This window comes from Alexandromys fortis, unplaced genomic scaffold, assembly GCF_014885135.2.
Source record: "Alexandromys fortis isolate MF-2015 unplaced genomic scaffold, M_Fortis_MF-2015_v1.1 scaffold_152, whole genome shotgun sequence".
NCBI lineage: Eukaryota > Metazoa > Chordata > Mammalia > Rodentia > Cricetidae > Alexandromys > Alexandromys fortis.
The window spans coordinates 1,996,872-2,021,431 of record NW_026068045.1 but is presented as its reverse complement, the minus strand read 5'-3'; the positions used below and the strand labels follow the sequence as shown (position 1 = coordinate 2,021,431).

Below are 24,560 nucleotides of genomic sequence, written 5' to 3'. Positions count from 1 at the left end.
GACTGAAATCTCAAGGTCCAAATCAGGAGCAGAAGGACAGAGAGCACGAGCAAGGAACTCAGGACCACGAGGGATGCACCCACACACTGAGACAATGGGGATGTTCTATCGGGAATTCACCAAGGCCAGCTGGCCTGGGTCTGAAAAAGCCTGGGATAAAACCGGACTCGCTGAACATAGTAGACAATGAGGACTACTGAGAACTCAAGAACAATGGCAATGGGTTTTTGATCCTACTGCACGTACTGGCTTTGTGGGAGCCTAGGCAGTTTGGATGCTCACCTTACTAGACCTGGATGGAGGTGGGTGGTCCTTGGACTTCCCACAGGGCAGGGAACCCTGATTACTCTTCGGGCTGAGGAGGAAGGGGGACTTGATTGGAGGAGGGGGAGGGAAATGGGAGGCAGTGGCGGGGAGGAGGCAGAAATCTTTATAAACAACAGCCAGGTGGTGGTGGCGCACGCCTTTAATCCCAGCACTCAGGAGGCAGAGGCAGGCGGATCTCTGTGAGTTCGAGGCCAGCCTGGTCTACAAGAGCTAGTTCCAGGACAGACACCAAAAACTTCAGAGAAACCCTGTCTCGAAAAAATTAAATAAATAAATAAATAAACAACAACAACAACAAAAAAGAAACCCCTATGTGGTATTTTCAATAAAAACAGCCCCCACTGGCTCTCAGCTACTTCTCCAGTACCACACTTGCTTGCCTGCTGCCAGGCTCCCTGCCATGATGAAACTGTAAGAAAGCCCCCAGTTAAATGCTTTCTTTTATGAGAATTTTCTTGGTCATGGAGTCTCTATAGTAACTAAGATACCTGGTCTGACTGTTAGGTTTATGCTGTGAAATAATCCCTTTGTAGACTGTGAATATTTGTCTCTATGATTGGTTTAATAAACAAGCTGACTGGCCAATAGCTGATTAAGTGGGTAAGAAACAGAGAATGCTGCGAAGAAGTCCGAAGTTGCCAGCCAGAAAGAGAATGAGTCTGACACAAAAAATGGGATAGAGGTAAAAGTCACTGAGCATTGGGGCAGCAGTAAGATTAATAGAAATGGGTTTGTTATGGGCCCACTCCCTCCCCATCCGCTGAGGCAGGCTGATCTTCAGCTTCCGGGCTGAGCTCTCTCTCTTTTCCATCTTCCTCTCAGAGAGGCAGCTTCGCTTCTGCCTCTCTCCCCACTTCTCTGCTTCCCCCCTTCTCTGTCTCTTTCTCCTCTTCTCTCTCTCTCTCTGTCTCTTTCTTCTCTCTCTCTCTCTCTCTCTCTCTCTCTCTCTCTCCCTCCCTCCCTCCCTCCCTCCCTCCTTCTGTTCCCCCCCCTTCACCCTTCCTCCTCCATAACCCCCTGAATAAACTTCAACCTCACCCTGCATGTCGTGTCTATCCATGTTTCTGTCTTCTGCCCGCCTGCCACGTGTCTCCCTGCCTGGGACCAGCCACTGCTCAGGGACCAGCAGCCATCTCTGCCTGGGGCCTACTGCCTGCTGCCACATGGCCCGCCAGCCACCACTGCTCTGAGACCAGCAGCCGTCTCTGCCTGGGGCCCGCTGTCTGCCGCCACATGGCCCGCCACCACCATTTGGGACCTACAGCATTTCTGCTGCCTACTACGCGGGGATCTTGCAGCATTTTTTAAAAAGAACAACAGGGTTACTAGTTGGTAACCAGCCTGAGCTACTGAGCATTTGTAACGAATAAAGTGTGTTTATTTGGGAGTTGCTGGCAGGACAGAAACTTCCGCCTACAGGCTTGGGCTCAGGGCCACTTGAGTCATGCTCATCTTCAAGAGCCTCCTTCTCTTTCCTCCCTCATAGCTGACTTTGTCTGCAAGCATCAAACTAGCAGACTTCAAGTTCTCAGTGGTGACTGTGTGGTGATATTTTGTTTGTATCTAACAAATAAAGCTTGTCTGAAGATCAGAGTGCAAAGCTAAAGCACTAGTTAGCCTTAAAAGCCAGTGGTGGCCCACACCTTTAATCCCAGCACTGGGAAGACAGGTGCAGAAGAACCTCTCTGAGTTCAAGGTCATCTAGGCTACACTAGTATCAAAGAGAAACAAAGCCAGGTGGTAGTGGCTCATACCATTAATCCCAGTATTTGGGAGTCACGTGCCTTTAATCCCAGCACAAGGGAGGTGGAAGCGGGGGATATGACTGGGTGGAGAGAAGAATATGAAGCAGGAGAAATGGGAGCTCAGATGCAGTCTGGAGATGTAGTCTAAGGATTCAGTCTAAGCACGTACGTAGTCTGAGGATTCGGTAGAGGTAAAAGGTGTCTCTCTTGCTGATCTATCAGTTTTCACCCCTATTATCTGACTCCAGGGTTTTGCTATTAAGAAGTAGAATTCAAGCTACATGACTGCTTTTATGTCACATATGATAAACAAGCACTAACTAAATTGGCCCCTCTTCCCTACTTTCCCTACATTCTGAGCTCATACTCTTATTCCTATAAATATGGGGGGTTCCCTGCCTGGCGGGCTCACAGAGCAGCAGCAAACTCTGGTGGGTCCCCAGCGGTGCTGGGTGCCGGCTCCAGAGTCCAGCCCGTGAGCAAGCGGCTACAGTTTCCCACCAGCGGGAGGCCAGTGGTGGAGGGTAACAGACACGTAAACACAAAAATAGGCAGAAGTGTTTATTAAGGAAGAGGGAGAGAGAGAGAGAGAGAGAGAGAGAGAGAGAGAGAGAGAGAGAGAGAGAGGGAGGGAGAGAGAGAGGGGGGGGGGGGGGGGGGGGGGGGGGGGGGGGGGGGGGGGGGGGGGGGGGGGGGGGGGGGGGGGAGAGAGAGAGAGAGAGAGAGAGAGAGAGAGAGAGAAAGGGAGGGAGGGAGGAGGGGTGGAAGAGGAGGAGAGGCAAAGCCATGTGTACACAGGGAGAGAGAACAGGAAACAGAGAGCATTGGCGAGTGAGGTCACAGGTTAAAAAGGAGTGGGCGTGGCTAGGGCAGGGACCGAGAGAATAACACGTACTACATTCTTTCCTCAAAATGCAGGTCTTCTCCCTTTGCCCCGCTGCCCAAGAATCAGAGTCAATCAGAGCACAAATCATTTTTAAACACTATTTTATTTATGTGTATGAATGTACTGGTTTGTACCTATGAGTACAGGCCTGTGGAGGGCATCAGACAGTGTGAGAAACCACAGAGTTGGCTACGTGCGACAAACATGGCTGCTGGAAATCGAACTGAGGTCGCGTGAAAGTGCAGCAAATGCTCTCAATCACTGAGCAATCTCTCTGTCTCTATACAAGCACACACTATAGTCTACCCATCAGCCAACTACAGTACATGGAACCTCTCTCCCTTTTGAAACTCAAAAGAAGGGTATTTTATTTGTGTTTTAATAAAAAAAGCTGCCCTGAAGACCAGAGTGCAGAGCTAAACTACTAGAAGCCGGGGAGTGGTGGCACACACCTTAGTCCCAGGACTCAAGGCTATCCGGGATTGAATCTGTCTAAAAAGAGAAACAGAGGCGCACAAAGGTATCACGAGCACTTGGGATCACGCGTGGCTGGGCGGAAGAGGAACAGACGGCAGGAGAGATAAGAGCTCATTGGTGGAGAGGGTAGCATGCCCACCTTGAGGGCAGGGTGGCCCCTTTGTCTGGGTCTTAGGTAGAGGTAAGAACTATCTAGTGATTGGCTTCTTTGCTTTTCTGATCTTCAGCTTGAACTTCAATGTCTGTCTCCTGGTTTTTATTATTTGTGCTACCAGAGGGTTGGTTTCTCAGTCTTTATCTTGAACTCTCTCCTAAGAGTTACTGCTGTGCTGCATGTCTGGCTATGGCCTTACTAACTCTAATAAACCTTTTACTCAAAGGAACTCCAAAACTCCTTGTAAACCTGAGATCTCATAGTTACTAACTGTGAAAGAGGTATAATGTAGAATTGTGTATTCAAGCATGTTTTCACTTAAAAAGTGAGATCAGACAGGATCATGCTGTGGCACATGTACCCCTTGAAACACACACACAAGCTCTAGGTTTTGTTATCATACAGGAATTTAATTCTGGAGTCTCCCTCAGAAGACTTCATTTAATATCATACAGCTGTATTTCAGAATTAATTTGTAATATGCACTTACTAAGTGATCTGTAGTGAACAGCTCTGAAATGATTTACAAGTCATTAAAATGAAGTAAGAGATGTGATTAGACAGCTATGAAAACCAGCACGTGAATTGTTAAGCTAAAGTGTTGATTTTTAGCCTTAAATCTCTGTCACTAAAGAAGCTGTGTCTTCTATCAATTGGTTCAATGATGACTTCCATTAGCAAAACAACAATAAAACCAGAAACATATCCAGTACTCTTGCCTCATGATGTACACTACAAAACAAATGACAATTAGGACACAAGCAGAGCCTTTCCGTTTCACACTCTAGGAAAAGTGAGGATTGGAGATGAGATATGGCTCAGCTGGTAAAAGCCAAGGCCCACACAAAAAGAACAAGAAAAAGTGAAGTTGGAAACCAAACAAATAGTACATGGGTAACATCCTATTAACAAGCGAACAGACACGCCAGTCTTTGACCCAGGACCAATGACCAACTAATACTGGACAAAGAGGAAGAGGAGGGCTGTTGACAATGAAATGTAAAAACTGAAAAGAAAATCTTAATACTCAGGTAAGAGAAAAATAAATAATACAGTACAGTTTCAAAACAAAAATACGTGCAATGGCAGCAGGGGGAGAAGTCACAGACATGAAATATGTTTAAGTCTTTAAATCTCTCCCTTTACTGTACCAACTTGTTTTTTAAAATTGTATTTATCTGATGACTATTTGCCTGCATCTATATATGCTTTGCACCAGGTGTGTGTCTGATGCCCATAGAGTCCAAAGGTGGTGCTGGAGTACCGATGGTTGTAAATGTCATGTAGGTGCTGAGAATCATACCTGGGTCTTAGCAAGAGCATAAAGTGCTCTTAATCAACGAGCAATCTTTCTCACCTTTCAATTTAGTAAACTTAAAATTACTTCTTTAAGTTTGGGTAGTTTAATTCTTGATGTTGGGGAAAAAAAAACAAACAAAAGCCTCAAGGTCATTATTAAGTGTACTTAGGAAAGTTTCTACTTGTTTGATAATTCCTCAATTGCTCAATCATAATCAATAGAGTTTAAAATGAAAAGCTACCACACTCCCCTGCTTTGGCTTTAACTATCCACTTACAATTTCATCAGTCATACTCTGCAACCCACCCATATAAAAAAAGAAATAAAGAACTACATGCAATTTAGCAACTTTGTTGAAAATGGGATTCAGAAAGGGTTTCTATTTTCTTTTATTAATGCTACTCCAACACACATATAAATGCCAAAAAAAAAGGGGGGGAGTTTTTTTTTACAAACTTCTAATGAAGAAAACTTTTTCTATACATACTGGACTAGAAGGAAGAATAGAGGGAATATAAGGGTCCATAGGAAAGAACTCAGAACCTTCCATACCAGAACCACACGGAACAGTGAGGCTGCAGAAACAGCAGCTCCCTATGTGGCCGCCTTTTAGTGCTTTAACAACCAAACCCTACAGCATAACCAGTAACTTGCACATGAAGTCAAAAGGGAAACTGTGACAAGGGAGTCCTCTTGTCCAGCCAATTCTCTGAATATCTATGCTTTTACACTCTTTTTATTAATTTATTTATTAGGCATACAATGTACTGCTGGCAAGGAAGGCACCATGTCTCATTACAGATGGTTGTGAGCCACCATGTGGTTGCTGGGAATTGAACTAGGGACCTCTGGAAGAACAGCCAGTGCTCTTACCCTCTGAGTCATCTCTCCAGCCCCACTTTTACACTCTTATACTTAAAATGTATTTACAAACAACAGAGATCCTTTTTTTTTTTTTTTTTTTGCAGTTTCTATAACTCAGGCCAATTTGCTTTTGGGAGGGGGGGTTCAGGACAAGATTTCTCTGTTTAACCCTGGCTGTCTTGGAACTCAAAACTGTAGACCAGACTGGCCTTGAACTCCTCCTGCCTCCGCCTCTTGAGCACTGGGATTGAGCACCACCACGATCACGCCTGAAGGGCTTTTAAATGTAGCCCTAGAACTTTAAATTTAAGATGTAGCATTTTAAAGTCTAAATATCTCTGCAGTACTGTTTACAATTTTTAATTAAAGTTGTACTCATTGGGGGACTGAAAAAGAAAAAAGAAAAGCATAGTAAGTCAAATAAAAGGCTCTGTGGAAAATTTCAGCAATAGAATGGATCAAGGAGAGGACAGAATGTCTCAAAAGACAGGTGGGAAGAACTGGAACCATTTAACAAGGACAAAGAAAATAATAGCAGTGGGAATTCTAAAATCTGTGATTCCCTGAAAAGTTCAAATCTACGGGTAATAAGTAGAGAAGGAGAAGAACCTAAGGCATTTTTAAAAGAGTGAGAACACAGAACTTTCAAGAGTGAGGAAGAGAAACCAAGGCAGAAACAGGAGGCACTCAGGACACTAAGCACACCACAAGAGTTACCTCCCCAGTATGCTGTAACTAAAGCACCAAGCACACAGAATAAAGGCGGGAAAGGAAAGGCACACGCAGCATGTTTGTCAGAAAAAGAGCAGATAACTCAGTTGAAACTGTAAATACCAGGAGGCCTGGACAGATGTTCTGAAGTTCTAAAAGACAACTGACAACCAAACTACAACTATTCATCAAAAATAAAATCATTCCATTAAAAAAGAAAGGCTAAAGAGGATTCTATAGGAAATACTTGAAGGGAAAACAAGTCCATCCATGAAGCCACAGGAAAGAATAACTCATGCTACTGTAACCGTTCAGCAAGAAAGAAAGAGGAAAAAAACAGTACAAAAATCAACACACCAACACACACTTTTGAATAACTCTGAAGATTAATGGTTGTAACCGCCAATCAGAAGAAACAGTCTAGTAGATTGAACCCCAAAAAAGAAACCATCTGTCAACTACCTCTAAGAAATGCATATTAGCACAAAAGACAGATACTGTCTTGTCTGAAAGGAGAGAAAAAGGTATTCAAGCAAGTAGATCTGGAAATGAAGCAGGTGTCAATGATCTGAAGAAATAGACTTCAAACAAAAACTAGCAAGAAAACAACCCTATTCCGATTAAGAGAACATTCCATTAAAAAGGACATTAAGATTCTAAATGCATATCCCTCAAACACAGGTGCATCCAATTTCATAAAAGAAATTATATTGATGTAAAGTCACAGATTCATCTAGCACATACTCTGCTCTCACCAACTGACAGGTGTTTCTAACAAAAAATAAGCAGAGACATATCTGAATTAAGTGATATCCTAAATAAAAGGTACCGAAGAGACCCTAACTATGGAGCATCCATCCACTCCAACACTGCAGAATACACTTTCTTCTCAGAAGCCCATGAGACTTTACCTAAAACAGATCAGATACTAGGACACAAAACGCAATAGAAATAGGGTTTCTGTTAAGAGAAACCCAGAGCAGACACAAACTCATGGAGATTAAACAACATACTACAGAATAACGAGGACATCGCGTGTCCTCAAAGAAACCAAAACAAAAATTTTATTAAAAATTTCTACAATCAAATAAAAACACAATGCACCAACTCCTATAGGATAAAATGAAAACAGTCCTAAAGGAAAAGTTTATAACTTTAAATACATTAAGAAACAAACACCACATAGAAATCTGAAACAACTTAATGATATACCTGAGGGTGAAACCCCAAAACAGCCGATCATTAAGGTTAGGGAAGAAATTAATAAAATGGAAACAAACAAAAGCAATATATACAGCCAAAAAACTGGTCTTAAAAAGACAGAAACAAAAATTAGCTTTTAAGACTGAAAAATCGGTTACTTAACAAGAAAGAAAAACCCTTAACTAAAATAATTAAAAAGAGAGAAGGCCAAAATAAAATCAGACCTGAAAAGAGAACCTCTATAATGGATACTAATAAAATTCAGAGTATCATTAAGTCTTACCTTAAAAACATATTCTACTAAACTGGGAAATCTAAAAAATAAAATAAAATAAAAAATTCTAGAGGTATTATGATCTATCAATTAAAATGAAGATGAGGTTTAAAACTGTAAACATATCTCTAACAATGAGATAAAAACAGGAATTAAAATTCTGGTGCATGCTTTTAATCACAGCACTTAGGAGGCAGATGTAGCGCCATTTTATTTATATTTTAATAAAGCTTGCCTAAGGATCAGAAAAGTAAAGCAGCCACACCGGCCAGCCTTACAGACCATGCAGCTATGACACATACCTTTAGTCCCAGTAACCATACTAGTTTGCCACAGAAACCAGGCAGCAGTGGTGTACGCCTTTAATCCCAGACCTAGAGAGGATTATAACACGGGAGGAGACAACTCTCAGACACAGTCTCAACCTCATGCTGGGATTCCTGGAGGCAGAATCGCCATTTAGGAATGAGGTAGAAGTAAGAGCCAGTGGCTGGCTGCTTTTCTTTTCTGGTCTTCAGGTTGAACCCCAATTTCTGTCTCTTAGTTTTTATTAATTGTGCATTAGGCAGAGACAGAAGGATCTCTGAGTTTGAGGCCAGCCTGGTCTACAAAGCAAGTTCCAGGACAGCCAGGGCTATAAAGACAAACCCTGTCTTGAAAAATCAAACACCAAACCAAAACAAATTAAAACATACAAAAGAAAACCCCAAAACAACATAACTCTCAACTAAAGACCAGACACAAATGGATTCAATGGTAAATTTTACCAGATCTTTAAAGATGTAACACAGAGAAACCCTGTCTCAAAAACCAATCAACTAACCAACCAACTAAACAAACAAATGGCAAACTTTAGCCAACATTATATAATGGGGGGAAGACTCCAAAGCATTTCTACTAAAATTGGGATAAAACAAGGATGTGCACTTTCTCCACTAGACAGCAGTCTTACTGCAGTAAGACATGGGCAGCAAATAAAGGGACACAAAGAGGAAAGAAGTCAGGTACCTGTCTGTAGATGACAGGACTCTATACCCGAGTCCCCAAAGCCTTAGAAAACTCACAAGAACTGATAAACACTTTAAGCAAAATGGCAGGATACTAAATCAAATCCCCCCACCCAAGGCCCCACAAATCAACAGTCTGCCTTCCTATACACCAATCACAGACCCACTAAAACAGGGATTGGTGGCCACAGGGAAACGTCTCTCCAGTTAAGAACACATACCGGCTTTTGGCAGAAGATGTAAGTTAAAGTCCAAGGACTCACATGTGTGGGCACAACCACCTTTAACTCCAGCTTCAGGGAGATCCTACACCTCTGTCCAGCATGGACACCTACACTCATAGGCACACACACACTTAAAGCAGAAGAAGAAAGAGGAATAAAAGTAGATAGAGCATGTGTTGAAGTGGAAGGTAGAGTTGGAGATGGATGTGATAATATATTCTATATAGATATGAAGCTGCTAAAGTATAAGTAAAAAATTTTTTCGATAAATGGAAGTTTTTCAAATGATGTATCAAAATCCAGACATCACAAGTAAAGATTTATGCTGGGCAGAGTGACACATGCTTACAGTGCCTACAATCCCAGCACCAAGATCGCCAAGGCAAGAGGATCTTGAGTTTGAGGTTAGCATGGATACAAATTTACAAATTTTTTACCCAATGCTAGGGATTACATATAGGCCTCATACCTGTTACATAAGCACTTTACCAACTAAACTACATCCAAAATGAGTTATGAATTGAAAACCATACATTTCTGCATGGAAACTGACAAAATAATATCTAAAGAAAACTAACCAACTAAAGGTTGGCAAGATGGCTCTTGGGGTAAAGGTGCTTGCCAGCAAGCCTGAGAACCAGAGTTTGAGCCCTAGAGCCCATACCCACAATTTACACTCCGATATCACATACATACTATGGCATGCATATGCATGCAAACACACAATAAATATAAATTAGAAAAATACAAACTGAAAGAAATTTAAACCCACATTTCAAGAAGCTATGTCACTCCTGCTATTTAGGAAAAATCTTCAGAATTAGCTAAGTTAAAAAAGCACTAGGTAGGCAGAGGCATGCTAGTCTACCTAGTAAGCTCCAGGCAAGCCAGGATTACATAAAGAACAACAGTATATAAAACAATATTATCAATATGGCATTTATATTTTTAAATGGAGAAGAATATGTATGTAGGAGACATGTAGGTGTTTATATATACAAATTTCTAGAAGATATAAAAATGATGCATCGTTTGCTTTCCTGGAAGATTCTTTTCATCAATCTGGTTCTAAACAACATCTTTTTTTAATTTTTACATTCTTGTTTTATGTGTATGGGTGCTTTTGTACCATATTGATTTAGGTGCCCATGGAAGCCAGAGCAAGGTATGTGATACTCTGGAAGCAGAGTTGCAGATGGCTTTGAGTTGCCATGTAGGTGCTGGGAATAGAACACAGATCCTTTAGAAGGGCTAATCCATCTCTCCATCCCTAAACACTGCATGATCTTAATGTAGTATGACTATTCTAGCAAATGTAACCCTAAAAATATATTAAATACAAAAATTTCTTCACTTTGCTTCAGGACTTACTTTTCTACCCACAGTATTATCATTATATCACCATGGTATTATCAAGCCAACTTCCTAAATGGTGATTCAGAAATAGGTAAGTTTAAATGATGACAGTATATTCAGGAACAATGACGGGCTAGTATTTGTTGCAAGAACACCTACTCCCCTCCTGCTAAGGTCTCAATACAAAACAAAGATCCCCCTTATTAGTTTACTGAGCTTACTTACAGGGGATGGTGACTCCAAAGAAGCAACACTGGGAAGTCTGTACCTAGCAAGGATGATACACAGATGGAGCACTCTTCTAGTCTTCTCCAGCCTACATACTCTAACCTCCCCCTGATTCCTAGGGCCATGTGCAATCAATGCAGAATTGCTTACAATCCCAACTCCCCTCTGAGGAAAGGTCAACAGTTCACATGCCCAGCTGGGAATAGAAGGCTGGAGAGCTCAACTTAGTGGTAAAGGGGAGGCGAACCTCTGGGTTCAAAACCCAGTACTAATAAATAAAAGGCCATGCTTTTAATCCCAGCACTCTGGAGGCAGACGCAGATAGGTCTCTTTGAGTTTGGGGCCAGGAAGGTCTATATAGTAAGTTCCCGGTCAGCCAGAGTGACACAGTGAAACTTTCAGCTGGAAACAACTCAAACAAGAACCAAAAAAGTTCTGGTCAAACCAAGTGGCCTACTCAAGTAAACACAACCCAAGGCGCAGGGTCAAGAGTTCAAGGTAAAACTTAGCTATATAGCAAACTGCTAGACCAACTGCAAGAGACCCTGTCTTAACACACTCACACTTTTGGATGCCATAGCAATCCTGCAAAGAACCTGCAGCAAAGATCCTGAAAACATGGAAAAGCACAAACTTCGGAGTAAAGACTTATGGGTAATAAGGGCTAACAAGATGGCTCAGTAAAAGGTGCCTTGACAAGCAAGCCTGATGATCTGAGTTTGATTTCCAGGACCCATAGTTGACTGAGAGAACCAACTCACAAAGTTGTTCTTGAATCTGTATAGTCACTGCAGGATACACCCCCTCTCCTAAATAAAATAAAAAAAAAATAATAATATTGATAATAAGATAGGTGTGGTGCTGCACATTCCCATCGTCTTAGCACCTGTGAGGCTTGGGGAGGAGAAATATAAATTCTAGGTCAGCCTGAGACATATAGAAGACTATCACACAAAAAAGAGAATTAGGTACTGGGGAGATGGCTCAGAGGCTAAGAGTGCTTTGTTTGCAAACATGAAGATTTGAGTTCTAATTCCCAGCAAATACACACACAGCTGGGCATGGTCATGGGTGGAGACAGGAAGATTCAGGGGCCTTTCTGATGCCAGCTTAGCTCTGGAGTCAGCGAACAACCCCGTTTCCAAGGAATGACATAAACAGTAGTAAACATTTGATGCATAACTTTGGTCTCTGCACACCAATCTACCTGTACACATGCATGTACATACACCACATACACTCATAGACTTTTAGATAATTTTTTTTAAAATAATAAAGAATTAATGACAAGTTAGGGATAGAAGCATGTCTGCACTCCAAGCACCCAGCTGTCTAAGCTAGAAGAGCACACTTCAGGACACCTGAGCTACACAGCAAAGACTCTCTTTAACAAAAGCAAAAACAAATAAAAAAAGGAAAACAGGGGAGGGGGGTGTTGCTAGAGAGATGGCTCAGCTGCTAGACCAAAGACCCAGGTTGGATTCTTAGAACTCACATGGGGTTACAGTATGTCTAAGGAGGTTCTGATGGCCTCTTCTGGCTTCTGTGAGCACTACATGCATGGTGCACAGACATACATGCAGGTAAAACATCACAGATCACGGAGAAAAAAAATAAGAGTCAAGTCATTTCATACACTGATAATACAGATAAAGTGGTAGGCCAATTCTGTCTAGCTCCACCCTTAATACTAATGTATACTCTTGATCCTGTAGAGGACACACATTGTATATATATATATATACACCGATACTAAATAATGTAACTAAAACTTCTGGTCAAAAGACTGTCGCACAGATTGCTACTGTTATTAGACAGAGCAAAGTTAAGAAAAATCAGTCATGGGCCTGGACAATGGCTCAGTAGTTAAGAGAGCAGACTGTTCTTCCACTGGACCAGAGTTTAGTTCCCAGTATTCACATGGAGGCTCATAGCTGGTTAATTTCAATTCTAGGCAATTCCTGACCTTAATCTGACCTTTATGAAACCAGGTATGAGTACATTGAAAAGAGATATGCAAGCAAAACACCAATGTACCTCAAATTATTTATTTTGAGACAATGTCTCACTATGTAGCTGATTGGTCTGGAACTCCCCATGTAGACCAAGCTGGCCTCAAACTCAAAGATCCACCTGCTGCTGCCTCCCAAATACTTGAAGCAAGGGATGCATTACCCTTGCTACCAAGCCCACATTAAATCCATGTTTTTAAAGAAGAATAATTAATCATTATGTTTGGTTTTCTGTTTGTTACTCTGAGTCAGGATCTGCACAGGTTTCCACAGAAGCAGTGGACCTTAGGAGAAACAGCAACATCAACACCCTGTACAACAACTGTCACTTCACAAACGCTCTCCTGCTGTAGGTAAATCACATCCTTCAGCCATGTTAAAGGAGAGGTGCTATGATAATTTGTTTTATCTGAGCCTCAATTTATTTGTTATTAATATTTTCATTCTTTCGTTATTGGAAATAGAAAGACAAGATTCAAATCTATATGTCTTAAATATAATCGCCAATTTTTTTCCCCATTGTTACACTGGGAGCAACAATCTGATCTGGTTTACACAAATTAGCTCCATTTATCATGTCATAATTTTACAAGTAAAAATCCAGGGACAACCAGACATTTGTACCTGTAAGACGGCTCAGCCGCTAAGTACACTTGTCTTGAAAGCCTGCCCCGAGTTCAATCCCTAGAAACCATGTGAAGATGGAAAAAACTGACACCAAAGTTGTCCTCTGACCTTTAGATGCATGAAATGGCATTCACTAGACACATTCATACACACAAAAATTTAAATATAGACACAATTATGTTGTTATACTTTACCATCCTTTATGGCCTATTTAGAAATAGCTAAAGAGTAGTGCAAACAAAGATTGATAGAGAAATCCAAGCACTGACAATGACCATGTGCAGTTGGAAAGTTCACTCACCCATTTTGAAGGGCAGTGGTCACTCTTCTCATCTGTCATCTTCCCACTTTTAAGTGCTTTTCTTGAGTGCTTGATGGTTGTTTTTATGGCAGGCCGACACACATAGTTCTCCAAGTTTTTTGGAGGCTTTTTAGTTCTCTTAGCCTGAAGGCCAATTTTCAATTTTAAGTTTCCCTCTGAGAAGTTTGTTTCTTTCACTGAAAACTGTTGCTGTGCATCAGTCAAACCATCATCTTTTCCTACTTCACTGTTCCTTTCTCGATTCCGCTTGCGCGGATCCTCTTCTTCTTTCGTGTTACTCTCTATTTCTACTTCTCTCTTGCTGGCCAGAGTGCCAGTATTGATGGTAGAAGGACTCTTCCTTGAAAATCCTTCGGAATCAGAACCCAATCCTAACATAGCAGTATTCCTAGAGTCCATCACAAGTGTGTTATTGCCAAGGAATCTTATAAAACTTTTACAGAACACTGTTCCATAAAAAAATACGGTTTTCCAAAACTTGCGACCAGCATCTCTTTCCCTGCAGGATAGATCATAACAAAAATTTATCAGAAAATAAACAATAATTAATAAAGGAGCAATAAGGACAACAGGATAAGCACCAAAAAATCTGTTAAATCAAAACGTAGTTTAGAATATATACACATTATTTACTTGTGAATTCACTTAAAAATTTCGAATTTTTCTTGTTCTGTAGATGTGAACAAGCTATAATACTGTGGCACAAATCAGGCTTTAAGAATCACCACTCCAGCAGAGCATGGAAGCATATTCCTAGATCACAGCACTTAAGGGGCCAAGACAAGAGGATATAAAGTATGAAGCCAGTCACAGGGAGATCTCTCTCTTCAGTGTACTTGTTTGTGTATGTATCTGTGTGTATGTGTGCATCTTGCTTTTTGACAAAGAATCTCATGTAGCCCAGACTTGGCCTTGTACTTGGTAATGAAGAGGATCTTAATCTGACCCTGCTGCTTCCAGCCTCCAAGTGCTAAGATGACATGTGAACACCTGTCTTGAGATTGTAGCTGTTAAAGTGATGCAAGTCTTTAAGACTAGCATGATGGAGGGCTACACAGAGAAATCTTGTCTAGAAGAAGCCAAAACAAAACATAAAAATCATTATAAACAAGCTAAGAAGCTTCTGCTACTGATGTCCAAATACAAATACAACACAGAAATAACTGTGTATTTTGAATCCGATTCTCCTTTTTTCACCCCCCTCTAAGACAGGGTCTGCCTGTAAACCTCAAACTCCTCCTTCCTCAGTCTCCAGAATGCTAGAATTAAAAATGAGCACCATTATGCCTGTCACAAGACTTTAATTTTAAAGAAATATATTTTCTACATTTTTAACAAATCCCATTTTTATTAAAAAAAATAAAGAATTATTTTACTGGCTTTATGTTGGTTTCAAACATTTCATTTTAAAAACTGTCAGGATTATAGACGGAGAGACAGGGAGCCTTGATCTGCTGAGCTACCTCACTGCTTCCCCTTATTTTGAGTTAGAGCTTCTCATAGAACCTCACACTCACCAATCTAGCTAGGCTAACTGGCCAATGAACTGAAAAGATCCACCCGTCCCCGCCCCTCTCCCACCCCAGGAATTACAGCTCAGCTTCTGTAAGTGCTAGGGATAGGACCTCAAGTCCTCATGCTTGTGCACCAAACACTCACCCATCTCCCCAGCCCTAATTCATTATTCTTAATATATCCCATTATTAGTTTAACAAATATTTTCTGAGGGCCTCAAAATTATCTTGAGAACCGTATGACACAGTAAGATATAGTTACCAGTCAAACAAATACTGCATCACAAACTTTAACTTAGAAAGGAAACAACTTATCATATAAATACAGTTATAATGTAAAAGTGTAATAAAAAAAAGTGTTAGTTATTATGGCATATTATGTAAAGGAACAAGAAAAAGATGTTACCAAAGTAAACAGTATGTATGTGAAAATTCCCTAATGATGAAGATGACTGAGGGAGAAGGAGCACAAAATGAAACTGGGAAGACAACAGAAACTGCTTACAAACTGTCTCGTTACAAACTGGCTCTTAAGGATCTGGATAATCCTAGTGCACAAACATGCAAGCACGCAAAACACCAATAACACATAAAATAAATAAGTATTTCAAAGAAATAGTTCAATAATAAGTGTATTGAACTTTAGGTACCTGTGAAACATTTAAGTGTACCAAGCAAACTTCTAGAAATAGATGCATAACATACACTGTACACACAGAGCATTGCTTTAACCAAACACATATGGAAAACTTAATGTTACTAAGTTGTCTTTGTTTTGAACTTGATAAAGGCAATTAACAAATTTAAAATTGCTACATTAGTATATATTTTAAAAATATACAGTGCTCAATAAAAATATATTTGTCAAGTAAAAATATTTAAGTTGCTACATTGTAGAATTAACAATGATTACCCATATTACCCTTAAGACAATTTGATCTTATTTTTATGAGAAGTTTGACTTTATTTCTTGAAATAATGTCTCCCTACTCACAATGTAGTCCTAAATGACCTGCAATCTGTAACAATCTTCCTGTTTCCACCTCCAATGTCACCATTACTGACAGGTCACTTTCACTAAGGAACTTACTTGTTTTTTGTTGTCAGAAACCTTGAAGCCTAGGATAGCCTTAAACTCAATGCAATCTTTATGGTTCCATCTCTCCAGTGCCAAGATTAAAGGTATAAACCACACCCAGTTTATGATAAATTTGTGTTTTCTTCTGTAGACTTCATTAAACAAAACTAGTGACTGCAATTATTCCCTTTGTCAACATTAAAATGCAGATACAAATGAACGAAGACTTTAAAACTCAATATGCACATAGTACATGATTTTTAAATTTATGTGTCTCTGTTGGTCTAAGTGTGTGTAAACACCCACATGTGTGGGAATGCCTGTAGAGGCCAGAAGACAACATGAGATCCACTGGAACCTACTTTCACATAGGTGCTGAGAACTGAACTCTGGTCCTACACAAGAGCTGCAGTGTTCTAACCATTTATTCACCTCTCCAGCTTCCTCTTTAAAATTCTTGTAGATGGTCAATACAATTTACTAGGATACAGGATACAGCAAGTTAGATGAATAATCCTATACTTAAGGAAGGAGACAGGTGTAAGCCAGGCAGAACATTATAAGTGTCAAACTCCTGAGGAAGAAGTATTTTGATTACGTTTGAGAAACATATAGGAAAACTTTGCCTTCCATTTCTTGAACAGAGTCTGAAAAGAGATAGAAGATGAGAAGAGATGGAAACAGAAAGATGCTGTAAATTTGAGTCCAGCCTGGACTATACAATGAGCTGAAGGCAAGCCTAAATAAAGTTACAGTGTAAAACTGTACCTTAAAAACCACCATTATTTAGCTAGGCAGTGGTGGTGCACACCTTTAATCCCAATACTCAGAACAGAGGCAGGTAGAGATTGAGGCCAGCCTGGTTTAAATAATGAGTTCCTGGATAGCCAGGGCTATGCAGAGAGGAACCCTGCCTCAACCAAAACCCAAACAAAAAACCCACTGATTAAATTTAAAAAAAAACTTTATATGTTATAAGTATGTATGTCTGTGTACCACATGCATGCCTGGTGCCCAGAGAGGCCAGAAGGTGGTCCCCTGGAACTGGAGTTACATACAGTGTGAGCCATTATGTGGGTGCTGGTAATCAAATGTGGGTACTCTGGAAGAGCAGCCCATACTCTCAACCACTGTGCCATCTCTCCATCCCTTTAGTCTCAAAGAGAAGACACCTCTCTCTCTTTCTTTCTTTCTCCCTCTCCCCTCACTGCACACCTCTGATATTTAGAGGTAGAGATTCTTTGCGTAGCCCTGGCTGTCCTGAAACTCACTGTGTAAACCAGACTGGCCTTGACCTCCAGAGACTGACTGCCCCTGCCTCCAGAGTATTTGTATTAGGAGTTGTGCACAACCATACTCGGCAAAACATTTCATTTACAACAACTTGCCTAATAATTTGCGATCATTCCTGACTCCCTTCTCTCAATCTTTCTATATGCATTCCATCAACAAATGTCAGTTTCATTCTCAAAACATGCAGTCATTTCTCACTACTTCAATAACTACTATATGAGAATTACTTTGCTCTGTCTGTCAAAAGTAGTAGTGTTTTTAATAATTTGATATACTGCAGAACATTCAAATCTGGGCCAATAAAGATGGCTCAGCGTGTAAAAAAGGCAGCTAATACTCAAGACAGATGACCTGAGTTTGATCTCTGGAACAAGGATCTCTGAAAGAACAGAAAATCATAGAACCCATGAGAACTATAACTGAGCACTTAACCTCTCAAGTATGCAGACAATAATAAAAATTTTAAAAACAAATAAATAAAATTCGTTATCAAATGGCAATGACTATGCTTATTAATTTTATCAAACAAACCCAAAAAAGTTGAAACTCCCTGAAATACATACTGCAGTATTATCTGGTAGTCAATAAAATGAGAAGTTTTAATTTTTATTTCATTTATCTTTTTGTATATGTGCAATGTATACACAAAGGTGTGTGGGTCTGTCTCTTTCCCTCTTTCTACCTTATTCCTTTGAGAGTTTGTGTCTGTGTAGGGTGGAAGACAACTTTAGGGAATTAGTTCTGTAGGTCCCAGAAATCATACTCAGATTCGTAGCAAGCCATCTCACAAGCCTACATAAAAAGAAACAAAACTGAAAAAACCAGAATCTCACTGTGTGTCCTTAGCTGCCCTGGAACTTGCTATGTATATTGACCTTGAACTCACAGAGATTCACCTGCCTCTGTCTCAGCTTCCAGGATGCCAGAATTAAAGGCATGTACCACCAAGTCTATCTCACTAGCTCACCAAAATTCAACCCCAAAATAAGGCGAGTAATAGATGACAGTTGACACCCTGTTTTCATCATTATACAATGTGCACATACTGAAATAATCAGTCTATATGCAATTATGTCAACAGAAAACAAATGATGTGACAGAGAAGAAGGAAACAATGACACGCTACCAACATCTACAAACTTCTAGGATGCTAAGCTTTCCTCTTACTTCTCTAGTAGTAAATTCTAAGTCTCACTTGCTGGTTTGACTTGGGTCTACCAGCTCTCTGAATATTGGTAGCCCTTGGAGCACTTTTCTACTTTAAATTCTATCTGAGTATTAAATTACACGGTATATGACTTTTAAAATGCAGACTCAACAGAGCCTGTTCAATATTTTTGCAAAGCCCATTCCTCCTTTGATCTCTTTAACTGTATTCAATCTCTGTAACTGTATTACCACCAGCTGCTCAAGTCAGAAACCTGGCAATCATCCTGAATTTTTTAGCTATCCCCAACTTTCAACCTAATCTAACACCAAAATTCACCAATAACTGGCTGATTATACCTCATCGTTTTCAATTCCACTACTACCGATGTTTAAAAACTTTTTTTTTTTTTTTTTGCCTAGAACACAGAAAAGACTTCTAATTTCTTGACCTGGTGCACGATAATTCTGTATTCTGTCAATTATGTTTTAAATAAATGCTGATTGGCCAGTAGCCAGGCAAGAAGTATAGGTGGGACAACCAGACAGGAAGTAGAGATAGGGCAATGAGAACAGAGTATTCTGGGAAGAAGGAAGCTCTTTCTGCAGTCCTGTTCAGACACTGAAGAAGGAAGATGTGACCTGCCCCACCGAAAAAGGTACTGAGCCATGTGGCTAACATAGATAAGAATAATGGGTTAATATAAGTTACAAGAGTTAATAAGAAGCCTAGGCTAATGGGCCAATCAGTTTATAACTTATTAGACCTCTGTGTGATTTTCTTTGGGGCGTACAGGCTGTGGGAACTGGGCAAGACAGAAACCCCAGCAAGCAGGCCCTCATGTTACATTGGCCTATCTACCTTGTTTTCCCTTTAGGTTTAAATTATAGCCAAAGGGGGGAAAAAAAAGGTCTAGAAAATGCCATTTGTATACTTAAAACTATACTTTTTTGAACTCTCCTTTCAGGGTGAGGGCTGGAGAGATAGCTCAGTGGTTTTATTATGAGCAGGAGAGATGGCTTAAGGGTTAGGAGCACTGGCTGCTCTTCCAGAGAACCAGGGTTCAATTCCCAGCATCCACATGGCAGCTCACAGCTGTCTATAACTCCAGTTCAGGGGGATTGGACACGTTTCAGGGCCAATGCATATAAAATAAAGTTAAATAAACTAAAAAGAAATCTTTCAGATATAAAAGCTCTCAACCCCAAATGTAACTAATAATATGCTCAGCAGCGCGGTAGAGTATTTTTATTACACACTGTGTAGAGGGAGCATGTACAAGCTCAAAATCAGATCCAGGACACTTTTAAATTTTCCTGTGCAAGCACGGGCTGTTGTCAGCACTCGTGTGCTTGTTGAAAAGTGCACAGGATGGCACTTTACAGATCATCAGTGCTTATTTTGGTTGTAACTGCTCTTCTATATGGAGACTCAATGTTTCTCACTGTGCTGGTAATAGAGCAAGAGTCAACAAACAACCAAAAAAAAAAAAAAAAAAAACAAATTCTGGTAACACCTATGGTATTTGTGTTCTACATATCTTTTTCCTTCCATCAGAACATATACTTACTCTTTGTGTGGCACTTTCTTCCAATCTCTGCCCAGATTACTTCTGCTCCCAATCAATCAAAAGCACTAGGAATCAAATGCAGGGAATCAGGCTTGGTGACAAGCATCCTTACCCACTCAGCAATCTTGCTGTCCTCTAATATTCCATTTCTATAAAAGTTTTCTGTGGAAGAACTGAAACCCTCACTCACTGACAAAAGCAATGTAAAATGGTGTTGGGAGTGTTTGGTAGTTCTTCAAAGGTTAAGCAATTGCCATATGACCCTGACAATTTCACTCTTAGATACATACCCAAGACAAATGAAAATAGACACACACACACACACACAAATGTTTAGAGCAGCTTTATCAGATGGGTAGAGTCTGCCTACAATACCAACATCTATAGAGCAGAGGCAGGAGGGTCACTGAGTTCCAGAATGACTTGGTCTAGCATTAAGCAAGTTCTAAGTCCTAGATCAGCCAGCACAACATGGTGAGATACTGTGCCCAAGGGAGGAAAAAAGAGAACTGGAGAGATGACTCAGTGATTAAAAGCAGTTGTTGCTCTTGCAGAGAGGATCCAGGTTTGGGTCCCAGCACCCACATGATGGTTCACAACCATCTCTAATTTCAGTTCCAGGGGATCTAATGGCCTCTTCCAGCTCCACATGCACACATACATGCAAGCAAACACTCATACATATAAAAATAAAGGAAATATATTTTGAAAGTAATTTTAAAGTTCTATCCTCTGGACCCATACAATGAAAGGAGAGAAATGACTCTGACAATGTTCATCTCTCACGCATACACACACGTAATAAAAATGCAAGACAATGGGGCTGGAGAGATGGCTCAGAGGTTAAGAGCATTGCCTGCTCTTCCAAAGGTCCTGAGTTCAATTCCCAGCAACCACATGGTGGCTCACAACCATCTGTAATGGGGTCTGGTGCCCTCTTCTGGCCTGCAGTCATACACAAGACAGAATACTGTATACATAATAAATAAGTAAATAAACCTTTAAAAAATGCAAGACAATATCTGTACATGACAGCAATTCAATATCAACACTTGGGAGGCAGAAGTAGGTATGAAGATGAGGAGTTCAGGGTCACCCTGAGCTACACGACACCTTGTACCAGTGAAACTAAAACAGGCAGATATGCCAGGCATGGTAGCCCATGTCTTGAATTCACGGCACTCAGGAGGCAGAGGCAGGTGGATCTCTGAGTTTGAGGCCAGCCTGGTTCACAGAGTGAGTTCCAGGACAGCCAGGGCTACACAGAGAAACTCCACTTGTTGTTGCTTTGGGGGTTAGGGGGTGACGACAAAAATCCAGGCAGATATATAGAAAAGAAATTTGTAGTTACTGCTAGAGCAAAGGGAGAATATGTGAGATAGGGAAGGACTGCTAATAGATGCTGTGATGAAATATTTTTAAATAATATTATATATAGTGACTAAGCAGTCATATAACCATGTGGCTGTATTAAAAGCCATTCATTTGTACATTTCAGTTAATTTGCATTGATCCTCCTGCCTGCCCCTGGGTATTAGGATTAGACTTGTGTACCATCATGCCTGACACTTCCCACAGGGTAATACCTTTCCTCTCCCCACCTTGGACAAAAGGACCATGCTGTACTGTAACACGTTAGTTAACAGGACTCTTAACTGTAAAATTCTTGAAGGAAAAAAATTGTCTTTTCTTTACCCCTAGGCTCAATGTTATTTAAAAAAAATCTGATGGATCAAACTTAAGTACTTCATGGAAGGAAGTCTTTTCCCACTTTGTACAGAAGCAGAATATGAAAGGCCTATATGGTAGTGCACACCTTTAATCCCAGGACTCAGGAGGCAAAGGAAGGCAGATCTCACAGAGATCCAAGCCAGCAAGAGCTACAAATGGAGACCCTGTCTCAAAGTAAATATAAATAAATTCAACTAAAGGTTTGAGGGGTACTAGAAGATTCCTCAGCAATTGTTGGTCTTGCAGAGGAATTGGGTTTTCAGTTCCCAGCACTGACATGGTGGCTCACAACCATCTGAACTCCAATTCGGGGATAAGACCCCCTTTTCTGATCTCCATGAACACTAGGCACACACATACATGCAAGCAAAATACTCAATATATGTAAAATAACTTTTTCATAGCAGAATACAGGAGCAGGGACATAGCTCAGTGAATAAGAGCAATTGCTGCAGGCACCAAGATTTGAGTTTGAATGTAAAAGCCAGACATGGCTATCTGTACTTCAACACTAGGATGAAGAGAGACGGGCAGATATTAGGGCTCACTGGCCAGGCAGTCTAGCTGAAACGACAAGCTTCTGGTTCAGTGGGAGACCCTGTCTCAAGTGAATAAGATAGGCTAAAAGATACGTTGCTTCCTCCTTTGGCCTTCACATCCTCATATACATGCAAAACACACACACACACACACACACAATGAGGTAAGTATTACTCCTGTACAAGTCCTTTTCAATTAGTAGATTCCATATTGCAAACGGGTAATTTCTTTGCATGTTGACCTAAGTGGTTATTCACTTGGGAGAAAACAAAGTTAGATGCATTTTTTTATGTCCTTTAAAACAAATAGGCTAGGAGAGATGAGTACTGGCTTCTCTTCTAGAGGACCATACAAGTACCCATCTGGCAGCTCACAAATATCTGAACCCCAATTCCAGGGGATCATCCAACATTCTCTCCCAGCCTCCAGGAACCAGACACTCATGTGATTCACAGACATACATGCAAGCCAAGTACCCATATTTATAAAATAAAAATTTAATAATTTTAACTTTAAAGTACTTGCCTAAGTATAACCAAAGACCTGAGGGCTCAACCTCTAACACTGAAAGTGTTGGTAGGAGAGCAAGATGGAAAATGTATAACTTTTCTCAAAGATGACACAAGCAAGTAAAATAAACATAGTTCTTAGCTGTACAGAAGCGACCCTGTTTTGTTAACCTGTTTCTCAGTTGTTTCTCACATACACGTGGTCCAACGTGGAGAGAGAGGAAAAGAATTAAATACCTGGAGTGTCTCAGACATGGCAGTATACAGTTCTAATAACAGAAGCAGGAGGACTGGTACAAGTTAAAGACTAGCCCAGTCTATATAGCCAGTCCCCAGGCTAGTCAGGTGTACACAGTAAGAATCAATCAGAAAAGACTATCTGTGAGGAGAAAGAAAAACTAAGGGAGACAGATTCCCTAGAACAGAAGTTATAGACAGTTGTGAATCACAACCAATCATCTCTGCAGCTCATTGAGAAAAAAACTTTTGAGTAACTCGGCAGTCTTGTGCAACAATGCTTGTTAGGATTACATTTCATTTATGGTGCAGGGGTGGGCATGCACATGCAACATCATGCATATGGATACCAGAGGACACTGAAGGAGCTAGTTCTCTCCTGTCACCATGAGATAGATCCTTCAGCTAGGTGGTAAGCACATTAACTGTCCGAGCCATTCCACCAGTCCATATTTGCTGTTTGTGTTTAAAGATCCACTTTATCTTAAATTATATGTGTGCGTGAGAGCAGGTATCTATGCAGTCCAAAAGAAGGCATCAAATGACCTGGACTGGAGATGGTTGTGAGATGTCCAATGTGGGTGCTAGCAATCAAATGCAGCTCCTCTGCTACGGCACTATGAGCTCTTAACCACTGAGTCACTTTTCTGACACACACACGCACATCTTAGTTTTTATTTGATTTGAGACAGGCTCTCTATACAGATATGGAAGGTCTGGAACTCTGGCTTTGAACTCACAAAGATCTGTTTGCTTGTGCCTCCCAAAGGCCTGTGCCATAACACCCAGTAACTTTTTAGTTTTTTTTTTTAAAGATTTACTTTAATTATATGCATGTGTGCTTTTTCTTCATGCATGTCTAGGCACCATCTGTGTACAGCACATGAAGAGGTCAGAAGAGAGTGTCTGATGCCTGGAATGGTGAGTTGCCATGTTGGGGGCGGGGAGGGGGATGATGACAGGGATGACTGGGAATCTAACCTTGGTCCTCTGAAAGAGCAGTAAGTACTCATAAGCACTAAGCCATCTCTTCAGTTCCCACTTATGGCTTTTTTTTTTAACAGTAATAAATCAACAATGTAAGCTTTGAAATTGTATATGACATGATCTAACAATTAACTGGCTTTTTTTCGGGGGGGGGGGAGGCTATCATGCTGTAGCTCTGGCTGTCCTGGAACTCAGTAGACCAAGCTGGCTTCAAACTAGAAGATCTGCCTACCCCTG

At 40.7% G+C, this 24,560-nt stretch overlaps 1 protein-coding gene across 1 annotated transcript in view; it reads right to left on the bottom strand.

The window, feature by feature from the left end:
- The window catches only part of Ash1l (ASH1 like histone lysine methyltransferase), a 150,692-nt gene that overhangs the window by 117,342 nt on the left and 8,790 nt on the right, over positions 1–24,560 (bottom strand). The window contains exon 2 of the mRNA XM_050166355.1: positions 13,697–14,216. Coding sequence (XP_050022312.1) covers positions 13,697–14,116 — 420 coding nt within the window. The 5' untranslated portion in view covers positions 14,117–14,216. The remainder of the gene's footprint in view (positions 1–13,696; positions 14,217–24,560) is intronic.